Source organism: Argentina silus (assembly GCF_951799395.1).
Source record: "Argentina silus genome assembly, chromosome: 13".
Taxonomy (NCBI): domain Eukaryota; kingdom Metazoa; phylum Chordata; class Actinopteri; order Argentiniformes; family Argentinidae; genus Argentina; species Argentina silus.
Genome location: NC_139667.1, coordinates 11,306,765 through 11,330,640, shown reverse-complemented (window position 1 = coordinate 11,330,640; position 23,876 = coordinate 11,306,765). Strand labels below are relative to the sequence as shown.

Here is a 23,876-nt window from a genome sequence, read left to right as displayed (position 1 = left end):
TTTGTTTACTCAAAGAAAATGAAAAACTTTCACTCCAGTGTTATGTTGACTTAACAAACTAACGTTTTTGTGTAGAAATCAAGACACACGTGTTAGTAACTACTTAAATTACAAGTTTGACGTGGCAAACGCTGGAGTTCAAATGGGCATTATTATCATCACGTATTAATAACTTGGCACTGAAAGCAGATACTAAGCCCAATATTACGAAGTGGAAAATACTATGAAAAGAATATCGTGCCAGAAAATATATTTCTAGTAATTTTTCCAACTCTGCATCCCACTGTAGCGATGTTCCACAGTGGGAGCAACCTCACGGGTCACGTGGGGCACATTGGAATGCATCTACTTCATTCTACAGGAGCAGCCCTCAGGAATGTGATTGACCGTCTCTCCAGCCAATTAAGGCTTCGGGTCCGAAATTTCCGCCAATGATTGACTGGGAGGAGGCGAGGTCTTCGGTGGAGTCAGTTTGCATGGGGAAAAGGTTGGAATCTGAGCTAGCGAAAAATGGACAAGGGATCCTAACAGTCACTTTAGAAACACATGAAGAAGCAGTGTTTCCCTAAGAATTTAACACTTTTTTTGACTGAGAATTACAAATTTTTGTGGAACTAGGAGAAGGTATTAATACCAGGAGTCTAAAAATGGTGAGTTTAAGGGATTTATGCTGTTGTTGAAGAACTTCAGAACTGTTTGAGAGTAGTACAAATATGATTGTTTCATCTTTACAGTCCCTAAATGTATATTAACACGTATGTTCCGACAAAGTGCATGTGGGCTGCTATTTGTATGTTACGCGAATGGGAAAATCCTCTTTTAATTAGTTTTCTTCTCAGCAAACGAACCAAAAACGAGACCTCCGGTCTTATAACGTGGCGAGTTGTCTTTGCCAATTTATCTGTTTGTAAATTGTATCAACACAGCTGAGCTGACATCAATCAATTCCAATTACATCGTGTCACTTGTGTCTTGTCTGACACTTCTGCCGTGCTTTGGAAAAATTCAATGATAAATTAAATCACTGTTTATTACAGATCCTTCCAGTTCTTGTCAGATATTTGCTCATCCTCAGATTTTTTTCATGTCAGGATTTGGCAGTGACACACGCTGGTTGTCACACCAATGACATACTTTGTGATGGATTGCTAAAAGTTCTGTACAAAATGCAATGCCATAAATGTTATTGCCCTGTGTGCTTTTCTCAAGGGTGCAGGTGCAAGATGCCCTTCACATTAATTTCATGGATGACATTGAATCCTGTCAGGTGCAACTTCATCAATAATGTTTTTGTTTATCCATTCCTGACCAATGGGAATAAAAACAGAAATGACATTAATGTAATGATTTTTCTAATGAGAGAGATTTATCACTGACAAGTGGCCTGAGGTTGCACTGTCATCTCTCTCCCTTTCTTTCCACTCTTTCCTCTATTTTTTACATCCAAAACGTAGGCTGCTGTAATACTTCAAAGCAGACCTAATGTACTTTTCAGAGTTCCAGAATGCTCACTCCAAAACTCCATTCAACAAATTCACTTAGTCATGCATAACATTCCTCACAGAGGCCAATGCCTGACTCCAATGAACTGGAACCTCTTTTGCAACACTTCTATTAATCAGAAAAGCCTAATTTAATATAACTGTTTTCCTAAGTTGTTAGAGAAGCCTGGAACCCTTGGCGATCTAAACAACAGTACTTTCAGGAATCTATGAACCTTGGGGCTCGGCTGCCGAAAAGATTGCATAGATACAGTGATCGCTTTGATCTTCTCTTGTGTTGTCTGGCGCCATGCTTGTCCAGTTCACTTTCCATCAGCACGGGTGAGAGTCGGGAGCCTGCGAGATTTGCACACACACACTACTGGTAATTTGCTTAGCAAATATCCGGGTCACTTGGCTGCGAGCACAGATGCCTCCTCCGCCCACTGTAATGAGTCCCTAAAAAAGGGTCTCTGGTATTTTGGCGGGTGTGGAGATCTTTAGCTCGTGCCCAAAACTCTACAGCAGAGTCTCTATTGTTGAGCACTCAGGTGAACCTTGCAAACATCACGCTCCACCATGCATGACACTTCCTCCTGGACCATCCCCCCAGGAACATGTTAACTTCCTCTCTTATCTATGACATGTTTTCTCAGAAGTCTTCAGATGGCTAGAAAGCACCAAAACTCTTTCAGCAGCATCCCACCTTGTATAATGTAATGTCATCAGCAGCTCCATAAGAGGGCTCGACTAATTTAAGAACTTGGAAAGAGCTGTTGTTCTTTTCCTTGGTTGTTATGGTCTCTGGATACAGATGCAGCTGGAGCAGAATAGCGCAGAATCGCTAATTGCCAAAGCAAGTGTGTCAGGTCTGTAAGTCTGTCCAGTCAGTGGAGGCTTACGGAAAAGCCTTGCTCTGAATATTGACTGTCTGACGGACTGTAAGGGCCAAGAGTACACAGTGGTCCTGCAGAGGAACATACTTCTCATTTTTCAGAGGACTGTGAGATTATCGGCTCCACCACCTCCAAGGACCCAATGAGACACAATGTGAATCTGGATCGACACACAGTTCAGTTAAGTCACTGCTGGGCGAAAACAGCATGGGCCTTGCACAGGTGGACATGGGAACTTTGTCACATACCAAACAGTTTATACCAGCTGGGAACATCTGTGTTCAGAATGAGTTGGATATGATTCCAGTTGTGGACCTTCTAATTGAATGAATCAGAACTTTTTTCTGTTGTCATCTACATTCATCTGCCATTTTGGTCTGTGAATTTTTCTTCTCTAATGTATAATGTCTTGACATTTTTATGTTGTTCATCTGCCAGTCTTCAGAGAGCGTCAACACTTTCTCCACAGTCTGAAGTCAGTGCCATGCATATTAGTATGACAATTGAAAGCTTTGAGTTAGCCTGTGGTCACTTGTTGTAATCTGAGGTTAGGAGACAATTTGGAGCTGTTTGTTCTGTTGACATTGAAATGCCTCCAGGCAGCTAACAAAGATCCTATTGGGCTCTCTGTCTCTCTCCTATTGCCTACACACACACTGAGATAGTGTTCTTCTGACGGCATGTTTGACTCTGTCAAGGCCTTAGTCTGTAGGCCTACTGGGTGGGGACCCGCTTTTGGAAGGACTGTGGATGTGGTGGCTTCCATTTTTAATTGGACATTCCGTTTGTAAGTCTAAAACTCCAGTCTGTCATTTTGCCCAAATGTTCTGACTTCAAAGCAAAAGGCTTCGACTGGGAGGGTCTAGGTCTAGTATGAAGGAAATTATTATCTTCCGCTTCTGTGAAGATGTTGTGAAATTAGGAAAGAGATGGTCTGACCACCATTAAATTGCATTCGGAGACAACAAGAAAAACCAAGTGAAAAAGTGTTGTTCATTTCCTGACTGAGATGGTCAAAGGGGACTGCAGTTGTTCGTTGGAAGCATTCCTGGTCAATGTCAGTAACCCCATTGTTTTCCAGTTCCACCATATTCTCAGGGACAAGATCTTACATGCAGTGCAATTTGTCAGAAGGGCTGCTGTCTTCTTGGTTGTGCTGGGTGTAGTACTGTTGCTCTGTTGATGACACCGAGAATGACTCTTATGATATTGTTCTCAACGGACTGCACTTCAATTTAGTGGAGGATCCCTTCTCATGTCCAATAGGCTACTACACTACACACCAGGGAATTAATAAGCTTGCTGCAGTTCAGCTTGGGGCTTTAGGGCCTTCTATTAAAGTGTATCCCTCCACACCCGACACCCATTATAATTACAGCTGGTGATGTGAAATGCCATGCAGCTCCCCTGGCTATATTGATTCCTGTGTGTGTCTAGGCCGGCTAACATTTCAGGGATGGGGAGAGAAAGGCTTTAGAAGAGCAACCATGCACAGTATTCAGCATCAGACTGAAACAATATAGCTTAGTTAGCCTTAGCCTACTTCTAATCAGCTGTGTGGATCAGGTTGTTTGTCCTTTTATATGGCTTAATACTAGGCTAACTATTTTGTAGTCCACAGTATGCTTCTGCTAACAATCTGGTACTGTTGACAAAGTGACGAATGGAATATCTGCACAGACTAGATTTCTTGTAAGAGATAGTGTCAGTACCCTTTAAGCTTCAGCCCATTAGAAGCTCCAGTACTTTGAGACTGACTGACAGCAATTTTTTTTTTCTTTCTCTCTCTTGATCGTCCCCCCCCCCCTTCTCTCTCTCGCTGTGGCTTTCCAGTGCTCCTCCTCTGCATGTCATAAAACTGCTCTGCCTGGCCCCCTGTCAACATAGACAAAGAGAGAGGGAGAGAGAGAGGCTGGCCATTTTAGTATGCTGCAGGGCACTGTCCCGTCCTCCCCAGTCCCCACTACAAGTGTCTGTCATCCCAGTCCACCCATTCACACACACAAGCCTGTTGAGCTGCTGTGTGTAGAACGGAGCCCTGATTACAGTAACGCTGGCATTGGGAGACGATGATGACATACAGCCAATAACCCAGTCAGCCATTGAGCCCCCAGCCCTGTCCCTAGAAGACAGACTCACAGCTTGGAGAGAGGAGTCTCTCTCTGCTCTCTCTCTCTCTCTCTCCGGTCCAGCACTTCTGGCCTACAGACAGAGGAGGCTTTGGCTTTTGTTTGCAACTCTCTCAAACCCATATGTGGAATGCCACTTGTCATCAAGAGGGCTTGAGAATGTTTTCTGTTTCGTAGAGGGGTGTCAAAAAAACCTCCTCAACCCCAAACGAGGGTGCTGTCATCGAGGGGTTGTCGGTGGCACACTATTAAAACGCGGTCGCATAAATCATATTGACTCCAGTCTTCATTGCGGAGGCATTTGCCGGTTAAAGTGTCTTCCCATTGACCGCTATCTAATGTTTGTTATGTAGCAATGTTCCTATGTGGTAACTCCTCGCCGGTAGAGAGTGTAGCATTCTTGTGCAGTGGTGTGGATGGCATGTACAGGTATTGTTGTGAAAACAGGGAACAAATCATCTGCATTAACTGTCGGCCTAATGACTGTTTTTCTTGTGCGTAACTACAGCTGAGTTTAGCGTGCCGGACTTGTAATGACATGCTTGGCCAAGTCTGTCATCAGAGAGGTGGGTTTTTTCCATCCTCCGGTGTCTTCAGCTCAAGGTTGAAGCTGCCCCTTAACCACAGGTCTCAGATCAGATTCCCTGAAATCAGTGGTTAGTGGCGACATCAGCCTTCTCTGTGTCGAGGCTTAGGTTTGTTGCCTCAGCTGCCACTGCAGGTCTATCTGCTTTTGAGAAACGTTCAAAGGCCTACAGTTGTGTTGTGTTGCTGACAGACAGACAGTTGTCTAGGATGAGAGGACTTGCCCCTCTATGGTGGGCCAGGTGGGCCCCGGGAAGACTTGGGTATGCCACAGGCCATTACAGGATGTCATTTGCCATAGGTGGTGTTTCTTGTAAAAGAGCTAAGAAGTGTAGTGTCTAATTACAGGAGTGGGAAAGAGGTTAATGGGGGGGATTCTCCAGACTTGTTTAAAAGCTGTAATATAGTTATGAGAAACTAAGGATGTTTCCACTCCACACTGTTAACGGTCACAAAGCCTTACTTAACCTTAGAGTTTAGAACGGCCTGTCTTCAACTTTATATCCTCTGGCAGCTTTAAATCTTTTTTGATGCATAAATCAAATCAAATCAATCCATGGGATGCATTGCATTGAAGTATCCCATCATCAGATAGGCTTGCACGGAATAGGGCTGTAAGAATAGCAATTGTTAACGTTTTACAGTTAGGTTCAGTATTAGTGTTGATGGGAGAAAGGGTTGTCTTTCTTTTCTCATTTTGAAGCCCAGAGGATGAGGATACCTGATTGCTATACCTCCTCCTCCCCCTTCCCTTCCCTCCCTCCCTCCCTCCCTCCCTCCCTTCCTTCCTTCCTTCCTCTGTCATAGCTCCTCTCCTGTACTCCTGAGGGCAGTGACTACTGAGGATGAGTCATATCAAACGTATGAAGGGTGTTTTCCTTCCTTTAGGATCTTTGTCCTTGGTGTTATTCTTACTTTGACGCGTTAAAGAGGACGCATTGACCATCGTACTGCATGCACACATTGTTCTTGAGATTGTATTAGAAGTTGTCTTTTTTTCACCTGCAAACAGTTCAGGTAGGATATATCATTTTGAGGAATAGACAAATTAGAAAAGGTTATCTATCACTGTAGGAGTGGCACGATGTCTCACTAGTACAACTCTACATTCCTCTACTTTATCGGGCGCTCGGTAAATACGTATGTCACTAGGGCGTAGATACTCTACCTGGCTCTGTAAGCACTAGTTAGCATTGTTTTTCCGACATACAAGCAAACACTGCTTCTGTTTGTTCAGATCCACTGCTCTGGTCTGGTGCTCTGGGTGCTGCCTGGGGGCATAGAAGCTGAGGATTTCACATTATTTGTAGACAAAACAAGCTTTGAGCCTCCTAAATGGGTTATCTTTTGGCTCTTGTTAGCAGCATTGCTTTGTGGGTGAGTCTTATTCCACGACGATTGTACTGTACTCTATTGTGAGTGTGGTCCTCTATTATAGTGTGAATTGAATCAGTGAGGAGAATGTGTGTGAACAGTATGGAACAGAATGACTCTCCATAACAAGGGCTCTCTTATTCTATGGAATGACATCACTACTATATCCCCCGCCCTGGCCCAGAGGAGGCTGACAAGCTCCAGTAGTTTGTCTTGAGGGGAGTCAGCTGACACAGGATTGGACCTACTTTTTCAGCCTAAACTTGAAGCTTTTGTTTCAGGCTGTCATCCTGTGGTCTTATTCCATCTCTCAACAACAGTGGGAAAACCCTGTTAATGTCTTGTGTCTCTGCAGGTATGCGAGTTTCCTGCCTTAGCTTGCATTTGACATTTCCCAAGCAGAAAAGAGAGGCCGCTGTAGACCCAGCCCTCCCCTTGACCCCTCACCCCACATGCCTGTTCATTATTCCATTACATAAAGTAGGCCTACCTGACTGTCAATCAGGAAATTAGACCTAATCTTAATTCACACTGCTGAGCTGTACTGTGCTGACGTGGTTACACATCCACCATAGCTGCTGTAACAGTGCTGGAAAGGACAGTGTGAAAAGAAAATATCAGAGCCAGCACAGTATGGTTCAGGTCATCACTGTAGTGTGTAAAACAGCTACAAGCCATTCACTTCAGCATATTCCATGTGAACAAAGGGATACCACACTATGGTAACATTGAGTAAACAAACTAGATATGGTTATTTTAGCAAGACATGTAAAAACTGTTAAAATAAATCAATAATTTAAAAATGTAAGCCTACAGTGCTGCATATAAAAACAATCAGAATCAAGATTTTATTGAAAGATAATAAACCTATTTTTGTTGATTTGTTGATTAAAGCTGACTATATTTGCTATATTGACCCAGCTGGGGACTGCTGTTATCAGATGAGTTCAGTGGAGTTGAACCTCAACACAGTAAAGCTCATTTCCATTGTTATTTGGAAAGTGCTACACCTGAGTGATCAGAGGGTGTTAAACGTAGATTATTGACTTGCTTTAAATCAATGGACTGTTGACCATTGACCGGTGGGCAGTTAGGTGCTGGAGATTAGGATGTGAACCTGACTTGAATCCTAAATGGAGTACTATTAAGCAATTGAACGCACACCCCTGTGTTTTGCCCCTGGTAATGATTATCTCAGAGGGTTTGCTTTCTCTGGTCTCATGGTGTGAAGCTGTCAGCTACACCATGTTGACATACACAGGGTCAGCGACCCAGCCAGTGTGTGTGTTCCTCTGGGGGAGGCCTGCACTACTTAATAGACACAATAGACCCGAGCACACACACACACACACGCACACCACCACCATCTCAGAAATGACTGACTGTTTTTGTTTACACTGCGACACGTGGGCTTGGTTGAACAGCCCTCTGGGGCTCTATTTCTTTGTTTTGTTTCAAGTTGTTTTTTGTATTCTAATTTGTCTGAATTAGATGTGGTTCAAATGCCTGACTCTCACACAAAACAGAAGACCCAAAGACCAAAATGCTCCTCAACTCCCCTGCTGGCCTGGCTTGACTGAGCCTGAGGAACACTGGAATAACGACCGTGTTGTTGGGCTCTAACCCCTGGCGGGCTGGGCTGGGCTGGGGCTCATGTAGTGCAGTGGGACATGCCTCTGTGATGATGTATAGGCACATTCCTCCATGCTAAGCTAATGTGCTAAGTGTATATAATATGCCAACTCTGACATTCCTCCATTTTGTCCTCCAGGGATATGCGTGGGTCTAGAGGATTCCCACCCTGCTGCTGAGCGAACGTGTGCCCAGAGGAAGAGCACCCCAGTATGGATGTGGAAGAGTTCCCCCCCCCTCCTCCTGAAAGTAAAGTCAACAACTTCTCTCCTCCTCCTCCTCCTCCTCCTCTCTCTGACTCCATCTCTCCCACACATCATAATCACTGCTCCCCCCCCCCCCATAGCAAATGAGAACACATGCTGCTCAAACTTGTCAACAGCAGTGTTGCTTGTTGCTCCATGCTAAGATGGATGTGAAGCGTTACTTAGTGGTATGATATGGTCATGTTCCTTGGTGGATTTAGCAGTACACGATTTGAGACGGTGTCAGACTATCCCATTTCTTATTTTTACCTCTACCTCTCTTTTTCGAGTGCCCCTCACTTTTCGACTTGCCCCTCGGAACACAAGTTACAAGGGGTAGTGGTTGGAATCTTCCCCTATGAAATGGGACAACCCTTCAAGACTCTGATTCATCATCAGTATGAAAATGCGACATGGAAATATGTCAAAATGCAGGACTGTCATGCACAAATCAGCCTTAAAACAATGTTGTAACGTTAGCTAGCTAGCTAGAGACATCAGCATACTAGCAATTTTTTGTTATGCTTGTTATAAAGAAAAATCGGCCTTAAACTAAGATAATACCATGGTTGTCATCATTTTTAAATCTTTATTAACAAAGAAAATACTGACATTTGTGTTTTTCTTTTGTTGCTTGTGCAGCGTTCACCACCATCTTGCCGATGATTCGCAAGGCATTCTGGGAGATGTGCCTCTGAAAAACCTCAGTTTGGAGGGCCACTTCGCCCTACCACTTCGCCCTACCCCTCTATCCCAACAAGAATCGGGACACCCTACCCCTACGCGTGAACGCGCAAAACAGAGGGGTAGGGCTGAGTGGTAGGGGCAAGGGGTGTGTTGGGATTGGGCCTATAGCTTCTCTTGTGACATTACCAAAGCCTCCAGTTTGATCATGACCTTAATGCATCATGCATTGATGTCAATAGGGATGCAAACAATGTTTGCACATTTTTTTGCGCACACTTCTTTCTCAAACGAGGATTCAATCGCCTGTCTCTACTTGTCTTTGTTACTCCTCCTGGTGCAGTCTGTGAGTGGATTGTTTTTTTTTTTAGTAGACACTTGTATGACTGCAGTCGGTGAACTAACATGCCTGAAAGGTCTGTTTTGGCTCCTCTCCTGAAAGGACTCAGCGTCAGACTCTCTAATCGTCCTTCTCGACTGCCAAGGGTGATTCATGTCGGTGTAGTTGATGTATTTTACCAGTTAGTCTGTGATGTTGTTGTTGTAGGTGAACAACTAACAGGTCGAGAGGTTGTGTGTTGCCTCTGTTGATGGTCAGATCAGCGGCTCAGCTCCCAGAAGGCACTTGAGGATGGACAACGAGGACGAGTGTGTCAACAACACATTCCTCTCCTCTGCTGCTCTGGAGCGTGTGGGCCAGGAGCGAAGGAGTGAGGGAGGAGGAGGAGGAGGAGGAGAAATGTGCTGTGCTGCTGTGAATAACAGACAATGTGCCTCAGTATTGAGGCCCTGGCTGAATACTGCAGCATCAGATATGACACACACACACACACACACACACACACACACACACAGATCCCGGGGAAAGACGCTGGCCCAGAGAAATGCCCCATCCCCAGCTGGCCTGCCACTTGCTTTGTTGCCACGGCAATGCTGGAACTCATCGTAACCCAGTGAGTCGTATGAGCAGAGTGGAGAAGCAGGGGCATGAGAACAGAATCCATATTGTGGTTATCAATTGACAATGGGCACTGGGTATAGGCCTAGTTGTGTGTGCGTGCCTGTGCGTACACATATGTGTGTGTGTGTGTGTGTGCTGGAGGCGGAGTATCGAGCAGGCTAAGAGAAGCTGAGCTGCAGACACACACTCTCACAGAGCCAACCGCCAATAGCCTCGTCCACACTCGATAGTGAGCGGCGGATTATTGAATGGCCAATTGAAACAAATTGTCTGGCCAAGTCATGAATCAGATCGAGCACTGCTTTATTTGGCACTGCTTTATTTGGAGTTGAGAGAGAGAGAGGTTACGATCGTATGAATATTCATTCCTTGGCTCTAGAGCCAGACCAACCCAGAGACAATGGCTGTTACGGCCTTATCTCCAATACCACACTATTCATTACCACAGATGGAAAAAGGAGATAGCGTCTTTCCAGATTTTCTCTCCTCCTCTTTTTCTGCACTAGCGCCTTCAGTCTGGGGTAATAAGAGGTCAGAGGTCACAGAGGGTAGCCCATAGCATTAGTCACAGACTATAGGGTAGAACACAAGCAGCTGTCCACCCCTTAGGGAATTTGAATGGTGATTTAGATTCTAGTTGAGGAGAGGTCACATTTCTATAATGCTTCAAAGGCTTTTGTTGGCGAAGTGGGACTTGTTCCAGTAGAATGAGTTGGCTGTCGTTTTAATGGGTTGTGTAGGCCTCGGGGGTTAGCCTGTAGGCCTCAGGGGTTAGCCTGTAGGCCTCAGGGGTTAGCCTGTGTGTAATTGTGGCAGTAAAGGTGATAAGTAGTTGAGGGTAAAGCGTGTAGAAACGTTAGCCTCATGTAGCGTTAGCCTGATGCTACGCTTCATGTAATGGCTACAAACGTTAACCGTTTTTACTTGGTCAAGGAAGTAGTCGGGGCGCTCAGTGACGTAGCACACTAAGGCGCATACCATATCATCGCAAGGTCCCTGGTTCGATTCCGATATATATATATATATATATATATATATATATATATATAAAATAAAATAAAAAAGGAAGTAGTCACCCAGGACAGGAAACGGAACTAACATGAACGGAAGCCAAAAGAAAAAAGGTGTATACCGAGGGAAGCTTTAGTGGCTTTAATCTCCTCATGGAATTCAGAGAGCAATGAAACCTTTTATTGTTTTTGTCCATTCAGGAAATTAGCCTTGAACTTGGAGAGAAAAGGGGGAATTTTCCATTTTCTTTGCAAAATCAGTCAGGATATGAGTCACCCCTGTAAGTTAATACGGTTTTGTGGGGAAGTCTGAATCCCCCTGACACAACAACAGTGTGTGTTTGTACTGGGACTGACTCGCGTGAGGAATCTGTGGTATGCTTAAGAGCAGAGGTGTGCCAGATTCCTCCATACTGTATGAAAGCCCGGCTCAGGGGGAGAGAACAGTGTTCTCATATGGTGATCTCCAACAACCATGACCACCTCAGCTCCAGCTCGGGAGGTAGGGATACCGTAGAGGGATACAGTAGGAAATCCTATAAGTCCACAGTGGGACGGGGGGGGCAGACAATCCTGCTTGTCTTTCCAGTTTCCATGCTGCAATTGGGCATCTGTTATTGGCTTCCTGTGTCGTGTTAGTCATTGTAATAATGTCTCTGAACAGAAAATTATTATAAATTATAAAAAAAATAAAAATTTAAAATTATATATAATTATAAAAGTTATTTTCTCACAGCTTTGGTTTTTGAGGAACCTGTTTTTGTTTGTTTTATGTTTCAGTGAATTTAATATCTTTAGCTTATTGTGTTATTTTTTCCATTGCAAAAAGTTATTTTTTTGTTGTGTTAAAAAACGAAGACCCACCCATTTCCAAATGACAAAGCTGAATATGGTGGAGTCTTTACTGTTTATTGTGGTGGAGGAGTCACTGCTACCACCCACAGTGCTTCTAGAAAAAGTCAGCGAGAGTCAGGTGTTCGTAATCTAAACCTCTGAGAGAACAGAAAAGCCGCCAACATGAACAACTGTTATGGAGTGTGTGTTTTCTATTGTCCTATGTTTTTACTTTTTATGCTACACTTTGAGCGTATTCAACGTACTTCAGAGGTTTTAAGTCCATAGGTTACAGCAATTTCCACACACCTTTATGTACTGTACTGTAGCAGCATGACTCTCACCGCTCTCTCTGGCTCTCTCTCCTCTCTGTGTTCAGTGTTAGAGGATGACGTACCCTTCGTGGATGAAGACGAGGGGGAGGCATTTGAATTTGAAGACAGCGGTGACGAGGTCCCGGAGGGGGACCGCCCGCCCCCCGCCCCCCCTGCCCCCGACTACGGGGTCCAGGCCCTGGTCAACGGTGTGGCGCCCCCCAACCCAGAGGGAGCACCCCCGCCACCGGCCCCCCACCAAGACGCGGCACCCCCACCCCCGGAGGCTCAGCCCTCAAACCCGGACGCTGCATTAGCGGCAGCATCACCGGATCACACAGCTACAGCATCAGCAGCGCCGGCAACCCCTGTCGCCCCTGACTCAGCGAACCCAGCAGCCGTGGCAACAGCAGAAGGAGACGTGGCGTCAGTCGTCACATCTGTGGTCGTCACGGCGAGTGATGTACCCCCACCTCCTCCACCAGACCCCGCCCTCGCGGGGACAGATGCCCTCAACACAGGTCAGTGGTTAAAAAAAAGAGAAGCGAGTCGCTGTCCAAAACAGACCACCACCATGTTACTGTTCCACCGAGTTACTTAAGACCACCGAGCCATACAGTCCCTATTCTCCACTGTTTATCCTCTGAGTTACTCTACAGTATATGACTGTTAAGTTCTCTGACCTGACTTGACCTCATGCTAGGCAGGGGAGAGGCAGCGGGGGGAGAGGTGGTGGGGGAGAGGCAGCGGGGGGAGAGGCGTGCGGGAGAGGTGTCAGGGGGAGGCGGCGGGGAGGGGCGGCGGGGGGAGAGGCAGCGGGGGGAGAGGCAGCAGGGAGAGGCGGCGGGGAGAGGCAGCGGGGGGAAATGCGGCAGGGAGAGGCGGCAGGGGAGAGGCAGCGGGGGGAGAGGCAGCGGGGGGAGAGGCAGCAGGGAGAGGCGGCGGGGAGAGGCAGCGGGGGGACATGCGGCAGGGAGAGGCGGCAGGGGAGAGGCAGCAGGGAGAGGCAGCGGGCCATCCGTCTCTCTCCTGACATCCAGTGTCTCCGGCCGCCTGGTGCCAGAGGGGGCCTGGCATCCGTCACAGACAGCTCGACACGACGGAGCTGCTTTTGACTCCCAGATACCGGCTCCTTCAGCTCCCCCTGTGGTTGAGACCCACCCTGCCCTCCCCACCCACCCTGCTCCTCTCCACACTTACCAGGCCTGGGCCAGTGGGTTGTTTGCCCCTGCTGCTTATCTGGGTGTGTGTGTGTGTGTGTGTGTGTGTGTGGTGATTTATGTTTGACAACAGGGTCTTGAGACACACACTCACACACACACACCCTCTGCTGTGAGACAGTAAACACACTTGCGGCCCACTAGCTGAGATTTGAAGGAGAGGCAGTTTGACATCTTCACAACCCATTGTAAATCAGAGAGTAGAACCAATAACTGTGGTCGAACCCGCTGGTTTGGGTAATGGTTTGCTGCCTTAGGGGATGCTCTGCATGGTCTTCAGTTCCCTCAAATGGGAGTTGGGATTTGCGATTGTCTTGGATGAGTTGTTATGAGAATCACATGAATTATAGACATCAAATTGCTTCATATCATTATGGATAAAATATGTCAGTACTTACTTAATGTAGTGTTGTGTGAATATGCAAAACATGCCAATCCATTGCCTCGGAGCACGCTGTGATTGTAACTACTTCACTGTGTGTTCCTCTACCACAGACCAGGATGCGTCCAGCGGCTGTGAGGACCCGCCCCCTCCCCCGGCCGCCCCCCGGACCACCTCCCAGGGGAAGGTCAACCCCTACGCTGTGATTGACATCTCTCCCCTCCAACTACAGCAGCTGCAGCTGCAGCAGCCACCAGGGCAGCCACCCGCCCCTTCCTCTTCCTCTTCCTCCCCGGTGGAGAAGCCCGGGGACGGGGAGGGCGAGGGCCAGGATGTCCCCAGCAGCCCGGGCACTCCGTCAGGCTACTCTGTGCCCGTGACCTGTGGGTACGCCACCCCCTCCGGCGTGCCCCTCATCACGCCAGCCTACACCACGCCCGTCATCATCCGCCACTTCTCCATGGACGAGGACGGTAAAGACAGGAGACACACCACTTTCTACGTGGCGGAGAGCGTAGAAACAGAATGAGTAGAACAGCCTCGATTCTGGGTTTTCCATTCACATGTTTGCAATACGAGTGTGCAATGTAATGGATATGTTTTTGCTCCTCGAGTATTCTAGAAATGCACTGGAAAATGTGATGGGAATGCTGGTTATTCTACTCATTCCATTTCTATGACGGAATGGAATGAGACCCCCACTTCCCCCACTGTTCTCTTCCAATCTCTCCCCCACTGACACTGGGATAGAAGACCATGACACATGGCGCTCCCATCTCCCCTCTCCCAACCTCCTTTTTCCTCTTCTTTCTTCTTTGCATTCCTTTTTTCCTGAAGCCCTGCCACAAGGAAGCAGGGTCTAAATTTAGCCCTGTGCTAGGCTCTCTGTTGGCTCTGAGGATTTTCCTGTTTTCTCTGAAAAGTTACAGTGGCAATTTCCAAATGTGTGGCTTGGCTTGTCTAGAAGGGTAATTACTGTGTAATTAAGCCTACATATGTCAGAGGTCACTCATGATTTGAGTGTTCAGATGTTTCAGAGTGTTGAAGTGTTTTAAAAGTCAAATTCTGTACTTATGTGCAGTATGTGTACATTGTCACTTTATGCAGTCATTTTGATTGAGGGGAAATTGCCCATCTTTGGATTTTCTTTATATAAGCAACAAAGCCCAAATCTTTTCATATCCATATCATTTGACCATTGGTGTTATCATCTTTAATCATCTTCGCATAAACAAACAGTGTGGTCATTCTTATCAATGTATTGTCTTATTTATCATTGATTTGAACTTTAATGCAACCAGTGCAGATTCAGTAATTGCTGCCCCCTGGTGGTTAATTAGCTGTAATACAAGCAGCAATTTCTGTCGTGCTTCATTCTGAATGAATCTGAATTTGTGCTCCCTCTCTCTCTCTTCAGTCACTGTGGTCGGGACAGGCAGCACCTCCGTTGACAGGTGAGTGGTTGTCTCTCTAACTGACTAATGAGGACACCTATTCCGTCACTCGTCAACAATGCATTGTTTCTTCTGCATTGATGTAAAAGATAATTCAAACTTCCTACATTTTACGTTTTGATGGCGTGTCTCTGTGGGTCGGATGGGTCGGAATGATGTTGAATATTGAATGCCTTGGAAACTCTTAAAAACTGATATTTATTTATTTTCATTCTCTGCTGAAGTGTTTTCAGTGAAGAATCCCCCTCTGTAAGAGAAGAGGATGCTCTGTCTAAATGGGTGTCGGACCCTGCAAACACAGCCTGGATGGAAAGTGAGTATTTATCCCTCTAACAGTCTTGATCCATAATACTCCAGAAAGTCACTCTGCAGAACTTCACTGTTTTCTTTTGTTGTCTGTTCTCCATGTGTGTCACTGCAAACAAGTCCCGTGCACAACGTGTGCTTACAGAACGCTTTCTTGCTTTCTTTTTTTTTTTTTTTTTTTTTACTCAAGTGAATTCCCAGACAGCTTCCTTCCTCCTTGTTTTGAGGAACCATGCCCTTGCGAGGTCTTTCCTATTGGCTTCCCTGAGAACGCATCCTGTCTCTTGTGTGAACAAACTGCCCATTACAAGATGTTTTTGGCCATTTTGAATGTTGAAACTGTTGTCGTTTCAGATCCAGATGAAGTTATTTATGATGACGTGCCTCGAGAGAACTCTGACTCCAATACAGGTCAGTGCCAACTGACTCCTTTTTCACATTCTGGGGTTCTTTTGGTCACTTTGTGTCTGCATACTTATGTCCCTTCTGTCTGCACTGTTTAAGTTGTTTTCCATTTTTCTAAACTAATAAACTGGAATTGTTCATCAAAACAACATGTGTCACAAGTAACCAAACAGGATTAACTGGAACTATGTAATTATATGTGCTTGTAGTGGTCTCTTGGTGACATACAGTACATGGTATGTGAAAAGAGGCTCTGCTGTCATATGGGATTTGTTATGTATTGCTTTCGAATCAGGAATCCCATGGAGGAGCACAGTGATATGAGGAATATGATCCTGCATGCTCTGTTGACATGAATGCATTGTATATCCTACTAGTTCGAATGCACTTCAATGTGTGTCACTCTAATGCGATTTCTAATGCAATACCATCCTAACTGTAACCCTGTCCTCTCCTGCCTGGTCCTGTCTGGTTCTGTGGGTGGTCAGAGCCGGATGAGATGATCTATGACGACGTGGAGCTGGGGGAGGAAGGGGGCAGCAGCTCCCTGGACAACGGTTGGAGCTCCAGCGAGTTTGAGAGCTACGATGAGCACAGCGACGGAGATGGCCGCGGGGAGAACGGCCTCCCGGACGCCTTCATGAGAGGGAAGCCCCCCCAGAAGAAGACCCATGTGTGTAACCTTAACAACCCCCCCCCCCCCCATCTCTCTCTCTCTGTTCACAGCACTGTCCAAACGGGGAGGGAGTGGGAGGTTTGAAGCAGTCAGACATGGGTCCAGGGAAGGCTAGTAGAGGTAGAAATCGGAGGACGGGCTCATTGTAATGCATGGAATGGAATGGAGGAGTGTTTGATACCATTCCTCGTTCCGTTCCATGCATTACAATGAGCCCTGTCCTTAAGATTTCTACCTCCACCAGCCTCCCCTGCATGGGTCAAATGTATAGTCCTTCTTTGTCTTAAGAAACCATAGAGTCACTTTTCCTCTCACCGTGCTTCCCTGATATCTTGAACAAATGTAGAAGTGCAATGTATGTGTCAAGTGCCAGTGAAGGATCATATTTCTTTCACTCATTATTGACATAGCCACATGCCATGTGTTTCCTTTTTAAACACAAGCTCCACAAATATTTGTGATATCCTCGTATTTCCAATAAGCTGAGGATTTGATGCGGAGGGCTAATTCCTGCCTTCCGGCTGCATGTGTTATTACTATGGCTCTAAGCCCTCCAGAACATACCGCTTGTTTGTATATTTAGTTGGAAGTGAATGGCCTGCTTGTGCGTGCAGCTCAGGACTATTGTTGCAGTGTTTAGCTGGCTGCACACAGTGACGGATTGGCTTCTGCCTTGAGAGATGTGCCCTGTTAAAACATGTGGGGAGGGAGATGGAAAAAATTAGGGGGGGGGGGGGGGGGGGGGCAAGGCTTCAGCCAAGGTGAGGGAGGAAGGGTGGGGAGGGAGGGAAGCAGGCAGGGAAGGAGGCAATGAGAGAGAGGGTGGCTGGGGAGGGAGGGAGGCAGGCAGGAGGGAGGGAGGCAGGAGGGGCGAGCATGATCTTCTCTGGCTGGGCTTGTAAAGAAACGGCAGTCTGGTAACACTTGCTCTGCTTTTGTTTAGCTCTCTCAAGATCTGACTCGCTTGAAAGAACACTATGAGAAAAAGATGAAAGATCTTATGGCAAATACAGTGGGAACGGTAGAGCTGCAGCAAATAAAACAGAAACACGAGCAGAAGGTAAACAAACCTCGTCACGGTGGTGTCGTCACCCCGTCTCCCTGCGCTAGACAAAGTAGTTCCCCCCCCCCCCCTTCCCCTTGACCTTAACCCCCTCTCGGTGTCTCTCGCCGACTCAGTACCTTCCTCCTGCTCTACTGGTGGTGGGTTTGTGTACACTGTCAACTGCTGTCTATCCACTGCACTGACCTGGGGCCCACTAACTGGAATGGGGACTGGTTAAGCACCTCATAATCATAACAAGTGACATGTTTGTATGCTATACAGCACTGAGACACCAGTGCAGCTGAGTGGTGTGTAGGCTGTAGGCTGTAGGCTGTAGGCTGTAGGTCAGGAGATTCCTAAGCCCAGTCCTACTCATTGCCGTCCAGACCAATTTGAAAAACGACATTTCTGCCAAATCTCAAATGGAGAAGTTCCACTCTTCAGTTGCAGCAGTCTTTTGCGAGCTTAACCCAAGTTTGAGAGTCGTTGTAACCTGCAAACATTCCCCCCCCCCCCCCCCCCCCCTCACACATTCCTCAGGCCAGTCACACACAGAATAGACTTCATACACCCTAAGACTACATGGAGCATTCATAATGCTGCTTTACTGAGAAACACGTGAGACCGACTCAGTTCAGCTGCTGTCCCAGTTGCTGTCTGGCCCTGGTCCAGCCTGCTCGCCTCCAAAGTCCTGTATCTACATGGTCTTCCATCCTCCCCTCATCCTCTCATCCTAACACGGTTCTCATTTCCTCTCTGTAAAACCACTTCCATGTCATGTCCATGTCTGATCTGAGTGCCGTTAACTGTGACTGTACCTGAAGATGCAAAAGTTGGTGAAGGCGGCGAGAGAGGGGACCAAAGACGGCCTGGAGAAGACCAAAGCGGCGGTGAAGAAGGGACGCTCGTACATCAAGACCAAATCCTTCTGTCACGGTAAGAGGAGGACAAGAGTTGTTGATGTTGCGAACAGTGGTCCTTTGTGCGTGTGTGCGTGTGTGTGTGTGTGTGTGTGTGCGCGCGCACGTTAGCCATCTTAATGAGTCCCTTTACACACGTTAATCCAATAAAGCGAGCATAGAATCTGTGATCAATTGAATTAAAGTCTTTTTTTTCTTTTTTCTTTCCTAAATAAAATCTCTGGGATCTAATTGAATTGGTTTGGTTACGGTCGTTGGTTACTCTGTCTTTCTTACAAGAGGCTGATTCATGTAGAGTACATGTTAATGTGGCCTCTCTCCTGTGAGCCAGAGAGGAAGTCGACCTGTTTTGATGAGGAGGAGGCGGACCTCTTCATCGAGGTGGAGTGTTTCAACGTGGAGCCGGTGCTCAGTCCCATCCCCGAGGGGCTTTCACAGCAACAGGTACTGTCCACGCACTAGACACCGTTTCCCTGGGGACTGTTTTAAGATGCGCACACCACTAACCGTTTGGTGTATATTCCACTCTCGCTAGTCCATAAACATCTGATGTGATTGATGTGTATATGAAAGGGCGTGAATACAAAATGACATTTAAAGCCCACCTGGGCAGCATCAGTCAGTGCTCATAGTGAATTTATCCTGTTACAAAGGAGCGTTGATGTAATGTTGGCACGTAGTTTGAAACCCACAGGACTAAGTGGAGAGAGACGCTGCTGCCTAGTGATGACTGATGCATTTGTGTGTGTGTGTGTGTGTGTGTGTCTACCTGCAGGTGGTGAGGAGGTGTATATTAGGATCCATACTGGAGAGTGAGAAGAACTATCTTGATGCACTGAAGAGGATTTTAGAGGTACGTTGGCTATAGTTTATGATGTATACTATGGTATTGTGTATGATTTCCATATGGAAAAGCTGTCCACATCCTTATTCTGTCTCTCTCTCTCTCTCTCTCTCTCTCCCTCCTATCAGCAATACGAAAAGCCACTTTCGGAGATCGAGCCAAGGTTGCTAAGCGACCGGAAGCTGAAGATGACATTCTACCGTATCCGAGAGATCCTGCAGTGCCACGCCCTGTTCCAGATCGCGCTGGCGAGCCGGGTGGCTGAGTGGGACGGTCTGGAGATGATCGGTGACGTCTTTGTGGCCTCGGTGAGTTGGTAGGATAGGTTCTACAACGAGCTGTGTACAGTTCATTACCATGGAGTACAAACACTGCATTTGAATTACAGCTGTAGTGTTGCTAGGTTGATGTATGACAGTTTTCCATGAGTCAGGCTTCTTCCAAATTGACTCATTCTATTGGAATTTCTGTCAGATGAAGCACACACACACACACGCGTAAAGCTGCACTGAGCCCTTGGAGGATGTGCTCCACCCGTGGCGTCTCTGCTGCTTAGCAACCCCCTCAGGGATCCTCAAACAAAAGAACAACAAAAGACTACATCTCCCACGGTGCCCCCCATCTCCCCTCTTCCTGCTGTTTGTTATGGTTCGGAGGCTTCGGGGCCTGACTCCTGGCACCACAACAGAGAGGACGGAGCATGTGGGAGCCATGTGCTGCCTGCCTTCTGCCCTTTCGGTCCCCCTCTCACATCCCTGTCCAGAAACACACAGTCCCACAGCTTATTCCTGGCCCAGCTCTAGGAAGTCCCATTCCCCCTAGCCTCGTCCACTCAGATCTGTGTGTGCCGGACCGTCAAACTCTTACTGTGCTTCTCATGCTCATCTCAACCATTTTTTTATGTTTGTGTTTGGCATGAAAATGACAGTTGGGGAAACAGATCAAGTCAAGTCCTGTTTTTTTGTCATTATGTTGAATATAAGTATACAATGCAACCATTGTGTGTGTGTGTGTGTGCGGGGGGGGGGGGGGGGGGGGGGGGGTGTTTGTAGAAGCCTGAGGGTAGAAGCTAGTCTGAAACCTGTTGGTCCGGGACTGGATACTTCGGTACCGTCTGCCAGATGGAAGCAGAGAGAACAGGGTGTGATGGCTGTTGAATTGTCCAGACAGACTGTAATTATGTTGTATTGTATTGTATGACCAGTATATTGTATGGTATTGTAGTCATATGAGGTGTTGCTGTCCTGTGGGTCAACAGTTCTCCAAGTCCATGGTGCTGGATGCCTACTGTGAGTACGTCAACAACTTCAGCACGGCCATGGCGGTGGTGAGGAAGACGTGCGCGGCCAAGCCCAGCTTCCTGGAGTTCCTCAAGGTGGGTCAGAACACCACAGAGAGCATACATGTATCACACTTGTTAAAACACAGAGGGTACAGTGGTCGCAGAGGGCAGGGATGGCTGTTAGTGGTCACCAAGCCTAGGCCTGGAGAGCTACAGGCTGTAAGGTTATTTCCTCCACACCTGTGCTAAAACACAGAATTCAGCCAATCATCGTTTTTGATTAGATGAGTTGAGTCAGGTGTTGTGTGTCTGCAGGGTTGGAATACACACTCTGTGGCTCTCAAAGACCAGGTTTGGTGACCATGGTTCTAAACATAATTTCCTCTCCCTCTCCCTCCCCACAGCATCGTCAGGACACCAGCAGTGACCGGGTCACACTCTATGGCCTCATGATGAAGCCCATCCAGAGATTCCCCCAGTTCATTCTACTCCTGCAGGTATGGACCCAGACCATGGTCTTTACTGCACCATTCATACTCAGTCAGCAGACAAAACATGACGCAGATTCACCAGCAGAGGGAGCCCCACACTCATAAACCAAAATACTGAGAGGTAGAAAAATATACTGCTCAGTCAATGTGCGCATACTCTTTGGAAACAGTTTCAGTTTTTGCTCTTTCAGGGCCCTCGCATTATTGACACTTTAGGACTGTGGTTCTGTACTATGTCTCTCTCGTAGAATCTCACCTAAACACGCGTTGAGAGATGATTTCAAACCCATGCCACAGTAAAGATGCTGTAAGTAGGATCTACTGTCACTATGTCTGAGTGTGACCTGTGTTTGACCTGTGACCCCAGGACATGTTAAAGAACACTCCGGTGGGCCACGGGGACAGGCTGCCCCTGCAGATGGCCCTGACGGAGCTGGAGACCCTGGCCGAGAAGCTCAACGAGAAGAAGAGGGAGGCCGACCAGCGCTGCGAGATCAGACACATCGCCAAGGCCATGAACGAGCGCTACCTCAACAAGGTCTGGACTCGCTGTGTGTTGACGACGCACTCACACACGCGCAAACACACACACACACATACATACACACACAGACACGCATACACACACACACACACACACACACACACACACACACACACACACATACATACATACACAGTGACACACACACACACACACACCCACACATATATACAGACAGACAAGACCCTCTGATATTCTCCAGACGAGTGTATTTTGAGTATTTGAACAGATGCTATGATGCTGCTTATGTCTGTGTGTGGGAGTGATATTGAGACCTGGACTATGCCTTGCCTTTCTAACTGATTATCCATCCACAAACCATGGCATACACTGCATATGGAGGCTGTTTTAGGGCTGGTTGACATGTAGGTATAGCACCAGTATTCCCTACCATCTAGTTATTAGTCTGTTAACCTAGACCCACTAGGCCAACCCCATGACGTCAGTGAAGTGAAGTTCATACTGCATATATCCTTAACTGAAGAGAACTGTAGGTTCATACTCGTTGTAGATGCTCTTCTGCACACTCAATCCTATGTACATATTCATATCAACCTCAGGAGGGACTCCCTACCCAACAGCCTCCAATGTTCATGTAGATCAGATTTATTTCTTTAATTCATATACGCTACGGTAAATATTTAATTCAATATGCATGCAGCATGTAGACATTTACCCTATGAAAGAGACTTCCATGAACAGGTCAGAGCTGACCTTTGACCCTTGCCCCCCTCAGCTCCTCACCAACGGCAGCCGCTACCTGATCCGCTCGGACGACATGGTGGAGACGGTCTACAACGACCGTGGCGAGGTCATCAAGACCAAAGAGCGACGCCTCTTCCTGCTCAACGACGTGCTCATGTGCGCCACGCCCAACGTCCGGTAAGGCCCGCTAGAAACCCACCAGAACCAGGACCCAGACACCCACTGTGGCCAGGGTTTCCACCCACCAGACAGCGCACCGATCCTGGGTATGATTCTCAATGATTAACTCCCCTTGGAGGAACGGGTCTCCTGTAATTACGCTGCACCACACCGGCCACTGGACTCTGGCTCTGACAGGAGGATGTTAGAGCGGTTTGAAATACTGTCATGTTGTTTTCACAAGAATGTCCCCTGGTTTTGATTCCAACTGTACTATTATACCTTCACCATACGTCATTTTGATCACATTTCCATCAAATTGTCTCTCAACGACCTAAACAAGATTTGTTTAGGTCGTTGACTTATTAAAATACGTTGATTTATTTTTTACACCCACTCCTAAAACAGCAATGAATACACACCTCAAACAAACCGAATGGGACGTCACCTTTTGACGCTGTGTGTCTTTGTACCCGTGTCCCCTCCCTCTCTGTGCCCCCCCCCACCTCAGGTGCAGTCAGGACGGCAGCGGGAGCGGGAGCGGCAGCGCCCCCTTGGGTCAGAAGTTCCTCCTGAAGTGGAGCGTCCCTCTCAGTTTCGTGGACGTGGTGGAGTTCGGCTCCAGCGAGGACATGGGGGACAACAACAGCACCCGCTTCTCCGCCCCCCACTCCGGGGAGAAGGTGGTCATCAACGCCAAGCCAAGTACGTCCCCTCCCCGCCCCGGGGTTAGGGTGAGGGTTTAGTAACGGGTGGTTTTAGTAACGGGTGAATAACATGTGTCACGCATGGTTGAAGTCGCTTTGTGGCGGGCAGGTTTCCATAAAGCCACATTTGTAAATGCCAGTTCTATTATTAGCTTGGTGGTCTGGAGGACTGAAGCTGTGGTTCTGGAGTTTCCATTCCATGACCATACAGTAGTTCAGTCGTCATTTCTGTATGACCCCACGGTTCACCTTAAAGAGCATGAAGGGACGCCTCAGATCATTTCAGCATACTCCTTGCCATCTCTGCATAGTCTGTATAGTATCTGCACAGACTGAAATACATTTTAATATGCTGTATGCATTACGAGAGGAGGATGAATCAATAGCGGCATCCCACTTCTGAAGAGACGACAACACCACCTCTGAAACGTTAATGAGGTTTAGATATAATGACTAGTGTCGTTAATGATCTCCCACCCTGGCCCTCTCTCATGGGCTCAGACCAACACCACAGGCTGTGGGCGCCCTACTTATAACACACAATAACAGGGAGTCGCAAAACCATTGATAACACACATTAGAAGTGTATGA

The 23,876-nt window shown here is 47.1% G+C and overlaps 2 protein-coding genes across 3 annotated transcripts in view; both read left to right on the top strand.

The window, feature by feature from the left end:
• Positions 1-9,657: 9,657 nt before the first annotated feature.
• Positions 9,658-15,205, top strand: LOC310814233 (uncharacterized protein; the record flags this gene model as incomplete). The annotated part of the gene is made up of 4 exons (XM_083683532.1): positions 9,658-9,736; positions 12,211-12,666; positions 13,861-14,220; positions 15,165-15,205. 4 exons carry the CDS (start codon positions 9,658-9,660, stop codon positions 15,203-15,205), a joined length of 936 nt encoding a protein of 311 aa, XP_083539658.1.
• Positions 15,206-15,429: 224 nt separating this feature from the next.
• arhgef10 (Rho guanine nucleotide exchange factor (GEF) 10) overlaps positions 15,430-23,876 on the top strand; it is a 35,260-nt gene continuing 26,813 nt past the window's right edge. Inside the window, exons 1-13 of one of the 2 annotated variants that reach the window (XM_083682726.1) lie at positions 15,430-15,514; positions 15,862-15,918; positions 16,401-16,585; positions 17,532-17,648; positions 18,458-18,569; positions 18,885-18,997; positions 19,329-19,406; positions 19,526-19,705; positions 20,656-20,772; positions 21,084-21,176; positions 21,538-21,708; positions 22,451-22,596; positions 23,090-23,283. In XM_083682726.1, coding sequence (XP_083538852.1) covers positions 15,508-15,514; positions 15,862-15,918; positions 16,401-16,585; positions 17,532-17,648; positions 18,458-18,569; positions 18,885-18,997; positions 19,329-19,406; positions 19,526-19,705; positions 20,656-20,772; positions 21,084-21,176; positions 21,538-21,708; positions 22,451-22,596; positions 23,090-23,283 — 1,570 coding nt within the window. In that variant the 5' untranslated portion in view covers positions 15,430-15,507. The remainder of the gene's footprint in view (positions 15,515-15,861; positions 15,919-16,400; positions 16,586-17,531; positions 17,649-18,457; positions 18,570-18,884; positions 18,998-19,328; positions 19,407-19,525; positions 19,706-20,655; positions 20,773-21,083; positions 21,177-21,537; positions 21,709-22,450; positions 22,597-23,089; positions 23,284-23,876) is intronic. The other variant, XM_083682727.1, reaches the window with a different exon arrangement.